A 10,899-nucleotide genomic window follows, 5' to 3' on the forward strand; every position below is an offset into this window, starting at 1 on the left:
GACTATGTAGCTTTGCCTGTGCCAGCAAGAGGCACAGTGGGTGTTCACAGTGGTGCCAGCCTGTTTTTTGATGCTGTCCACAACCTTTTACCCACACGTCTTTTCCATTACATCACCTTTATTACACGCTTTTTCCTAACATCAAGCCCAATCCCCAGCCTGAGTCCTCAAAGCCAGGCAGGGTGGCTGTAGTTGGGGTGCAGAGCTGGGCAGAGATTGGTAATGGGGGATTAAAGTCCTTCCTGCTGCTGGTGGGAGACAAGAGGGGAGGGGTAGGGAGTGGAAAAGGCATCCATGGGGCAATCTGTGGGTGTACTCCAGCCCTTATTCCCTGCCAGACACAGCCCAAAGCACCCAGCCCTGTCTGCTGGCCCCATGTAAGTGCCCCCAAAGTGCTGGGAGCACTCCTGGTAACCTACAGAAATCCCCCCATTGCAACTCTCCCAGCACAGCCTTCTGCACTCAGGGACCAGCACATCGCCCCAACTGTGCCCTTGCTCCCCCTGAACCCTCTGGCTCCCCAAAGCCACGTGGAGTGGCACAGCCATCCCCAAAATACACAGGGACGATGCAGGGGACACATCAACACAACCACACGGGCCCTTGGCCGCGCTACCCTACACAGCAGTACATGCACAGCGCCCGCCTCGGGCTCTGCCCTCTGCTCCAGCCCCAATGAAAACCCAATAAACAGCACCAGTTACACCCTTGGGGTGCTGGTTCAGGGGGTGCCCCTCAGTCAGGCAGCAGCTGCTCCAGCTCCTCCTCGTTCAGGCCATTGGTGGTGACAATGTGATCCAGCTGCTTCATGTACCGCTCCAGATCCTGCATGAAATGGGGAATGCGGGCCTTCTCCAGAACCCCAAACTTCTTCAGCCGATTCACATCTTCATAGGAGACCTGGCAGCATGGAGATGAGGTCACTCCTCTCCATCCCAAAGCCTGGCAGGTGCCATGGGGGGCATCTGGTCCCCTTGCAGCCCCCCTGGGTCAGTCAAAACACTCCTGCTGCTTGTGGGGAGGCAGTAGGAGAGCTGCTGGGGGTGTGGGATTTGCAAGGATTTGTGGGTTTGGTAAATTTCGGTCACTGCAAGGACAGGTGACAGCAGGACTGCTGTGGCCAAGGGCCAGAAAGGCTTAACCTGCTGGGTTAAGCCTCTTCCAGAAGGTCTCCCACAGAGGATTATGGATTGTCCTGTCCTTGCTTGCATCCTAGCCAGCACAGCCTTTCCCTGGCACACAGAGAACTGTAAGCACAGGGAAAGACTAAGAGCTGAAGGGCTGCCAGGCAAGGGCTGGTTTTTGGGAAACCATGAGATTGAGGGAGCCTGTGTGAGCTTTGGGATGGGATGAGATTGTGGGATCAGCCACCTCCTGCCCCACCCTCACCCTGGCTATTACCTTTCCAAGTGCAGCCAGCAGTGGGAAGTCGATGGTCTGCCGATGGCGCAGGATGCGGAGAATCCCGTCCAGGTACACCTGGTCCTTACTGAAACAGCCTGGAACAGCAGAAAAGGGCTGGGAGAGGGCTCCTGGCTTCCCACCACCCTCCACTTGCCTGAATGTTTGCTGACCACAATAACCAGAGCGAGGGCACTGCCCATGAGTGTGCCAAGGCTCAGGACAGCTGGGTCTCAAGGGATGAGCACTCGGGAGACAGCTGGGTGCAGCGAGAGTACCCCACTGGGATACTTTCACACTTCTTCCCGAGTAATTTTTTAAAGGGTAAATCACTGCAGGCATCCAAATGTACCCACAGTAATGCTCATTTTTCCTCTCCTTTGCCTGCTGCTTTCCCAAGACCTTGTGCAAGTCATTCCCATGGGACAGGGAAAGTGGTGCTGGGAATGGGGAGGGATGCAGGGACTGAGTGCTGAGGCTGTGTTGGGAGGAAAGGGTTAAAAGCAAAACACTGATCTAGAGGATTGTAAATTGCTCAAGTGACCTTGCACCTGGGTGTAACTCTTGATAAGCTTGTGAACAGCAGGCTGGTGACCCTCTGATCTTGTGTTCCTCTGCCCAGGTGTTGGGTGTTGCTCGGGGGATCCCCCAGTTAGCGAGGTAATGCAAATAAATTTACTTTTTGTGTTCTAACCATGAGTCTGTGCCTGTTCCGGCTGCCTATGCCAACTCACACTCTACAGGACTGGTGATGCTCAACCTACACAGCAGCAGAACATACCACACACTGTTTCTTCTCAAATATATATATACACATATATATATATAATAAGTAAATAGAATTCTTCCCAGAGCTCAATTCACACCCCCCAAGTGGTACCTGGCTGTGAGGTGTCCGTCTGGCCCCTCTTTGCCCGCACACAGTACTCCCACCGGACACCGGCATCCTGCACATACTGCTCCAGGTCCTGGAAGAGGGCAGAGAAGGAGAGGCGGCTGGCCCGCTCGATGGTGTAGTAGAGCAGGGCTGCCCGCCACAGGAAGGGCTGCTTGCGGAACAGGACGCTGTGCAGGCTGGCCAAGCCTTCCTCCGTGGGGTTGGCGGGCTTCAGGCTGTACTGCTTGCGGCCCTCGGAGCTGTGCCAGGGCTGGCGGGTGTTGTTGACCCCCCGGATGTAGTGGGTGCCTGGGGAGAGGGGACAGGAGTGAATGCTCACTGCACCCCCAGCTCTGCCCCCACCCACAGCCACTCCAGCTGACCTATCTCGTGGCGCAGCATCCCCTCCAGCCAGTGCTGCCGGGCTCCGGCCAGGTTGATGGCCAGCGTGGGCCGGCTGTCCTCCACCATCATCACTGCTTGGGACAGCAGGTCATCGGTGAGCTGCACCACCACCTGCAGAAGAAGGAGGAGGCAATGGCCATGAGCGGGGTCTTGGCTCTCAGCAGAGGGTGAGATGGTGGCAGATGGTCAGAAAAACCCAGAGATGCCACGGATGGCACCGTTTGGCACTGCTGCACCCTCACGGGGTTATGCTGCAGCTCCCCAAAGGAAATACAGACAGCAAGAGCCACTGGGGGTGGGGGGGATAATGAGAGGAGAGGGATGATCTCATGCAGGGATGAAGTAGCTCCTTTAATCTCTTTACAGCCAACAAAGCTGAGCAGGCACTGTGGGGGGAGCAGGCAGCTCCTGGGCAGCCCCCTCCAGCCCCCATCTGGCTCCAGCATCACCCCCCAGCTTATTCCCATGGGCTCCCCACACTTGTGTGGCCACACAGGATGGACATCCTCTGGAGACCTGCCTGGTCCCCCTTCTGCATCCCCACTGGCAATGGGATGGGGCAGTAACTCTGGCCATCAAAACAACCCCACTCTGAACACCCAACAGCACCAGCTTTGTAATGGCTCTGTACCCCCAAGAAACATCTCCTGAGGGATCCAAGGCTCTGGCTCCATTTTCATGGACTCCTCCACGGATTCTCCCATTTGAGGCTTCAAGACATGAGCAGTGAGGATGGCTCCATGCCAGTCCACCCTCACAGGAGGAACCATGTGTGCTGGCCACAGTTCAAAGCAGGGATGGGCATTGCCTTTGTAGGACTATTCAGTATCTTTATACAGAAAAAACTGCTATTTTGAGAAACCTGGCTATCACAGGTGCTGGAGCCAAGAGAGCTGCTCACCAGAAGTTAACGTGCCAGCCAGCAGCACTTTCTGACCACCTGACTTCAGATCTGCAGCATCACCAGAGAAGGATGGTCCCTGGGAGCTCTTGCATCAGAGGCAGTGGCAAACCTCAAGATAGCAATCAAAATCCCCTACATACCTATTAACTCTATAAACCATCTATTATTTAATAACTGACACTTTTCAGGATGAAAACACATGCCTGTGTTACTACATGACAATTCTTCTCTTGTTAAAAAAAAGAGGAGACTGAATTGTTTTGCTTTAAGTCAGATTTATTATTCTTTATTATGAAAGCCAAAAGTGCAGCCTAACAGAGTCCACCGCTGGGCAAACAAACAACATAAAATACTTACAGTGCAACTGCTTACCTGGGTTAAAATATACCAGTGTGAAAAGGAATCCCTCCAACACTGAGACTTGTCAGTTCACCTCTGACTCCTTGTGCAGAACCAGCCATCCAGGAGCAATGGAAAGGTACTCTGGGCAGTGCCAGAGACCACAGCTTCTTATGCTGCTACAAAAGCCCATCCAGCTGAGCAGCACCACTTGCCTTGTTCTGGGACTCTCCAGCTTTGCAGACACAACCAGGGCTGCAACTCCAGACAAAGAGCAGCAGCACCAGCTCTCCAGGTCTGTGACCTCTCTCATCCTGAGCAGCATCCCCAGTTCACCCTTGTGGTCCATGGTTTTGTTAAGCTTTTGTGAATGCACTGATGGAGAAAGAGCTCATCCCAAGGAACCACGGGCAGGCATCTGGTGGTCCCCATGGCACCAGGGTATGGGTTCCTGTCTCTCCCCTGTAACCTGGAACTGCTCAGGACCTCCAACACTGAGCAAGCAGCCCAGAGGTAGAGGGATGCCACTGATGGGGTCCCAAGAGACACCAGCTAGCACTGTTTAGGCTGATAACACTCCACATGCAGCACTTACCAGTGGGGCCAGGTGTTTCTCTGCTGCAAGCTGTGAGCCCACTGAAATCCATATGGAAACCTCTGGCAGCATGATGTCTGTCCTAAATCAGAAGAAAAGCAGAAGAGCTTCAGGATCTGCAGCTTGGACCCCAACAGAGCAGCTTTTGAGGGCACAAATTTAATTACAGCATGAACACTTACCCAGGAGCGCGCTGCCTGTGGTGCTGGAAAGCAGGATCCTGCCTTTGCTGAGTGGTGCTGGGGACAAAGGGCAGCTGCAGAGGCTGCCACCAGCCTGGCCACGCTGCCTGCCAGGACTGCCCATGGGCAGGGACGCACCAGCCGCTCCTGCTCTGGGCTAATGCTACCCCCACACGAGTTTCTTCTCTTTCAAGCAAGCCATGGCGATTAGTACGTATCAGGGAAGCAAAGGGCACAGCAGAACAGACAGGGCACAGGTGGTGAAAGTCAGGAATCAGAGATACAGGTGCAGGGAGGGAGATACACACATGAAACTGCCCAGTTCCCCCATAGGGTGTGAGATTATCAGTGATGCAGAAGTTTCAACAAGTTTTGGTCTTGTACAGGGGGCAAGCTCTGCCAACATCACTGTATTGAGAGCAGGTGAAACCTTTCTCTCTTGCCTACCCCAGACACATCCAGCAAAATTTCCATTGGCTAGAAAGGAACAAGCCAATGCTTTCATTGTTTTGAAAGCACTTATCAACAGTCCCAGATAAAACAGGCACACCAATGTGCAAACAGTGACTGAACCCTGCATTGCCCTGAATCACAGAATGTCCTGAGCTGGAAGGGACCCACAAGGTCCAACACGTCACAGCTCTGAGCACAGGGACAATTACACAGGGCTGGAAGGAAGGCAGTTATACACCAACATGTAAGAAAATCAATGACTTTCTGCCCAGCCAGGGCTCAATTAATGGAGAAGACAGTAGAGATAGAGCTCAACTGGCAAGTTGTAAGTGCAGGTCTGTAAGACTGGCAGCTGCTTGGCTGGGTATTGGGACTGGTTCTGGACACTCAAAGGCAGACAAATTATAGGGAAACATCTGCAGAAATATGTTCTGTCCCAAACAAAGGCTTAGGAGGACCAAGGTGCCAAATCCACATCCCAGGAACACCCCCAGGAGGCATCAAGCCAAACCAAAGGTGTTTGAGGAGGAAAGGAATATCCTTGGGCAGGAGGGACCTCAGGGGACCACTAATTCCTGCTTTTGTCTGCATGGAGTGCACTGGGTACCACTGGGTGAGGTGATGCTTTGGAGAAATGCTCATCCATAACCCTCTTTGGAGACAGAGGAGAAAAATCAAAGGTAGGAAATAAGAGTCTGGCCAAGAAGCAGTGGTGAGGAAGCCCCCACACCAGGCAGCACTGCACAGTCCCTGCCCTGCAGCCAACAGCCCCAGGGAGGCCTGCAAGCCAACCCATGCAAAGCAAGTCCAGAAATCCTTCTCAGAGCTTGAACCCAGGATAATGGAAGTGTCTTGCTCACACCTTTCTGGCAGAAGGGGGAAAAAAGCTCTCTAATGGCAGCTGTGGGATGTCCCATGCTAGATGCTGCAGGGGGTGCAGAGAAACCAGGTTAGGAGATGTTGAACTACCCTAGCTCCATCCCACGTGGCTACTGTTGTATCTTAACCACATATTTCCCAGCCTTAAAACCCAAGCCTGGGGTTTCAAAGCACCATAACCTGCATGTTCTGCAGGATGGCAGGAAATCTTCCCCTGGCTTTGCTTTTAGACATGTGGGTTAAGGCAGCTGTTGGAGAAGCCTGCCCTCCCACTGCCAACAGCAAGGATGACTTCCCAACAGAAATTGATGCCTTGTGCACGCAGCAAAAGGCTCCTGGTATGGCCATGCAGACAAGCAGCAGCTGCTCCCTCTCTCTCAAGCACAGAAGGGAGATGCACATGGAAAACATCACAGGAAGTTTGTGGGGAACCAGCACTCATGTCCTGAAGCTGGGGTATGGTGAAGCTGGAGGTGAAAGGACACCGCTGCTCAGAGCAGAAAAGTTTCCTCTTTATAACCAAAACATTTCTTAATCTGAGTCCTTTTCATCAGGAAATAAACATTTTGCTGTGTTTTACAAGCTGTAAAGCAGGGACACAGATTACCTCTCCCACACAGCCTTCCTTCTGCATGTACTTTCGGATCACGGACCAGATCTGGCACTTGCTCAGCAGCCTCCCGCCCGTGGCAACCTCGAAGCTCTCGTAGGTCCCGTACTTCTCCAGGACAGTACGAATGATCCTGATGGCCTGTGGCACACAGAGAGTACAAATGTAAGCACAAACACCTCCCCTGCTTACAATGACAGCCTAAAATCCCACATGCAACAAACCCAGTGAAGGTAACCCCCATGAATGCCTCTAAAATGTGGTTTTGCATGATTTAAAAAACCAAGGAGACTGAGCAGGCTGGAGGTGGCCACCAGGACAGACAGACACTTGACACAATCAGCATGGCATATTCCTTCTGCTTTTTGTCACCCTTGCAGGCATCTCTTGCAGAAATGGGGCAAAGCAGAAGTGAACCTGCATTGTCACAGTGTGGTTAAATCCATGATTATTTTCAATCTTTTCTGCTTTCAGTTCTCCTTGCAAACCTGGTGCTTGCACAAAGATCTCCAGCTTCTGAGCTTGCTTTTTACTCCCTGAGTTTCTTACTCCAGGGCTGAATTCCAAGCTCAGCAGTGAGGTTGTGCATCACCCTCTGCTTCAAACAGGGTCTCAGCACCACCAGCCTACTGTACACCCAGCAGCCTTCTAATAAAAGCATCACGTGCTCCATTATTCACATTAACATTTATGGACCATCTATAAAATATGAACATTTATTAGCACATTTCCTCCCCAATAAGTGTGCTTCCATTGCAGACATTTTCAAGCAATTACTTTCTCCAGTTGCTGGAATATATATTAATATATTAATATTATATATTAGATTAATATTATATTAGTACGTATTCCAAAGCAGGTGACTTTCAACCAGTTCTGGAGCTTTTCCAGCAGTTTTACTGCACCTGCAAACCTGGCTGGGCTGCTGCCAAGCTTCCTAGCCCAGGACTAATTGCTGCCCCTCCCTAGTCCCCAATGTTACCCAGGATCAGGAGATGGGTGCTCACCACCAGTGCTAGTGCTCAAATCACCCAACACCCCGTAAGAAAAGAGGAAATGGCTCAAGTTGTGCCAGGGGAGGTTTAAGTCAGATATCAGAAAAAAATTCTTCATGGGAAGGGTTGTCAAGCATTGAAACAGGCCGTCCAGGGCAGTGGTGGAGTCACCATCCCTGGAGGTATTGAAAAGATGTAGATGTGGCACTTGGGAATGTGGTTTTGTGGTGGGATTGGCAGTGCATAAGTAACAGCTGGACTTGATCTTAAGGGTTTTATCCCACCTAAACAATTTTATGATCCTAGGAAGAGCCTCAGGTCTGCATGTGGTGAGCAACCTCCTCTATCCCTGCAGAAAGTCCTGATTTTCCTTCCCTGGAAAGTTTTCACAGCTGGGTTTTATTCTCCAGTCACTTCCTGTGTCTTTCCAGGAGAAGCTGTGCACAGTTTTTCAGCTGTCAGTTTTGTTTTCTGGAGGGTTGGGGTGGGGGTTTTTGTGGTTTTTTTGCTTTGTTTGCTGAACAATCAGGCTCATTTTTACAGCACTGCAAGGTACCTTCAGCTGAGCACAGCAGAAAAAGGACCTTTTGTCCTCCCACCTCTGCTCAGCCACTTGCTCTCTCTCCTCCCAGGGGACCCAAACCACTGAGCCAAGAGAAACCCAGCACAGCTGGTGCCCAGGAGTAAAACAACCAGACAGCTCCTCCTGGACCTTCAGAGCACATCCTGGTGAGCAAAATTCCTGAGATTCCAAGTTTAATGTTCTGAGCATCCCCAGATCATGCACACACCATATGCAGTGGGATAACAAATCCTCCAGCTCTGTGCTGGTGCCACTCAAATTCATGTGGCAAACCAGGGAGGTGATCTCCAGGGTGATGAGCCTCCACAGGGCTGGAAGAATCCTCCTGGCTTATTTAAGTTTTCTATTAAGAAAATAAAATAACACCCCAAGCACATGTAGAGCAGCTGGAAGCAGGGAGCTGGTGTTGGTTTGTCTGCACATGTCCAAGGATGCTGACTTAGCAAAGTGTCTTATTTATTTAATCTCCATGATTAATGAAGGTCTTTGAAAATAAAAGCAGTTTATTAAGAGTTAGCTGCCAGCAAAAAATGCTTCCCAAAATAAAAGAGACTGGAAGGAGGTTACTGCAGGGTAGGAGCAGAGGAACAGTGCCATGAATGCTGTCCCATCAGAGCGTCACCGGAAAGCCTGGAGAAACACTGGCAGAAACACTCAAGAGCTTAATATCTCTTCCAGGATCCACAGTGGTTACAAACCTTAATTCCATTCATTCAAAGCATTGCCCAGAGAAAAATAATCCCAATTATTCATCTTTTACTCTGCTGCAAGCCAGCTGCACCAAAGGAAAGAAGCACAGGGTGAAAGAGCTCTGAGCAACTTATTTTACTGCACGACTCAGGGGATAAAATACAGGAGGCAAATGCCAAAAGCTGGCGAGGTCTTTGCAGGCGTCAGAGTGTCTCCCCTGCAAGAGCCTCGCTGGCACCAGTTTATCTGGGGCAGAGGTATGGCACACACTGGGAATGACAAACTGCTTAGAAAACTGTTTACAGAAAGGGCCTGAATCATCTGGATAACAATCCAGGCAGAGACACGAGCAGTGATGTGGGAATAAGTAAACATTCAGAAAACAATAAATAAATCAGTGAAGAAACTGTTATTTGAACAAGTAACTCCTGACTGAGAGGTTCAAAGAAACACCTCTGGTGTGCCAGAATCTGGATTTGGGATAAGAGGGGGTTTTTATCTGCTCACTTGTTTGCATGGCAGAAAGGATGCTCTTCCTGGAGGCAGGATGCTCACTCCCAGGTGCAAACTGGTTTTGGGACATGGCCAGGCTCCCAGCTCCAAGCACAGGATGAAGGGACAGAGCAGCTCTACTCCTGCATCCACAAAAGCCTTGTTTGTGGGCAGAGCACCCTGACAGCACACTCCTGCTTCTCTTCTCCTGTTGAATCACCAGGAGCTTTTTTTACTCAGTGCCATCCCCATGGCAGAGAGCAACTCAGAAACGTTTCAGTAGCATATAGGCTATGGAAACAGTTAAGCAAAATAATACAGACTCCCTAAGTGGAGTCTACACCAATTAATATCATTACTGACCATGTTTGCTGATGCCTTAAGGATGCTGTCGCAATGGACAGCCTTCAGGCCTTCCAGAAAACAAGCCAGCCTTAACCACCAGGTAATTCAGGCTAAGGACCACTTCCCATGCTGCCACCCATGTGCTCCAGCTCCTTTGCTGTTATTTCTACAGCAACAAGTGCAAAACCATACCAGCAAGGTGTTCCTGATGGAGCACAGGTCCCAGCATAAGCAGGAGCCAGTTTGATCATACAAACACAGACTGGGTGTAAAGGGACATTTAAGATCATTTAGTTCAAATCCTCCTCCATGAGCTGGGACACCTTCCACTAGACCAGGTTGCTCAAAGCCCCATCCAACCTGGCATCACCCAGCATCAGCATGACCCAGGTCACCATGGAGCATGTACCATTCCTGCAGGCAGGTGAGGTTACTAAAACCTGAGGTTTAACAAATCACCAGGTGAGTGTACTGAAGGATACAAAAGGTGTTAAGGGGAGAGGGATCAGGCAGCAGCTGGGAAGGAAAGAAGGCAAGGTTTCACACGGACAAGGGGGAATGGTGTTAAGTTGACTGAGGGTGGTTTTAAGCTGGACATTTGGAATAAATTCTTCCCTGTGAAGGTGAAGAGGCCCTAGCACCGGCTGCCCAGAGAAGCTATGGCTGCCACATACCTGGAAATGTTCAAGGCCAGGTTGGATGGGACTTGGAGCAACCCATCTAGTGGAAGATGTCACTGTCCATGGCAGGGTGTGTGGGGTAATCACACGGTCTTTAAAATCTCTTCTAACCCAAACCATTCCAGAATTCTATGACCATGGGCGATCTCCACGGAGCAATCCCACCAGGATACAACCCCACACCCTCCTCGCACCAGCCCATGGGCGAGCTGGGGTCCATCCTTTCTCCTCCTCCTCCCAGGCCGAGCACCCCTCCCCGGCCCCGCCTCACCTGAGCCACGAAGCGGTCGGAGGCGGCCCCGTACTTGTCCAGGACGGCGGCGGGCACCGGCTCCGCGTACTCGAACTGCGGGTCGTAGGCGAAGCTGGCGCGGAAGAACCGCTCCCGCTCGGCCTCCACGTTCCGCGGCCGCAGCGCCACGAGCAGGCAGGGGCTGCGCCGCCCGCCGCCCTCCTCCCCGCGGCCCCG

The 10,899-nt window shown here is 51.5% G+C and overlaps 1 protein-coding gene across 1 annotated transcript; it reads right to left on the reverse strand.

Annotated features, from left to right (window-relative positions):
* Positions 1 to 98: 98 nt before the first annotated feature.
* Positions 99 to 10,827, reverse strand: LOC107209645 (uncharacterized protein KIAA0895-like). Its single transcript, XM_015639551.2, has 6 exons — positions 10,702 to 10,827; positions 6,643 to 6,786; positions 2,662 to 2,794; positions 2,282 to 2,587; positions 1,402 to 1,499; positions 99 to 900 (listed from the first exon to the last, which is right to left on the reverse strand). The coding sequence occupies exons 2-6, from the start codon at positions 6,667 to 6,669 to the stop codon at positions 736 to 738; spliced, it is 729 nt and encodes a 242-aa protein (XP_015495037.2). The 5' UTR covers positions 6,670 to 6,786; positions 10,702 to 10,827; the 3' UTR covers positions 99 to 735.
* Positions 10,828 to 10,899: the final 72 nt, after the last annotated feature.

This window comes from Parus major, chromosome 11 (assembly GCF_001522545.3).
Source record: "Parus major isolate Abel chromosome 11, Parus_major1.1, whole genome shotgun sequence".
In the NCBI taxonomy this organism is placed as follows: domain Eukaryota; kingdom Metazoa; phylum Chordata; class Aves; order Passeriformes; family Paridae; genus Parus; species Parus major.

Bases quoted from the DNA above. Each gene is read 5' to 3' on its own strand.
- LOC107209645 (XM_015639551.2), bottom strand. From the start codon at position 6,669: ATGCAGAAGGAAGGCTGTGTGGGAGAG. The intron at 2,588-2,661 runs GTCAGCTGGAGT...CCCTCTCCCCAG, and splicing joins GATGCTGCGCCACGAGATAG to GCACCCACTACATCCGGGGG. The intron at 901-1,401 runs GTAATAGCCAGG...CCATGCTGCCAG, and splicing joins TGCTGGCTGCACTTGGAAAG to GTCTCCTATGAAGATGTGAA.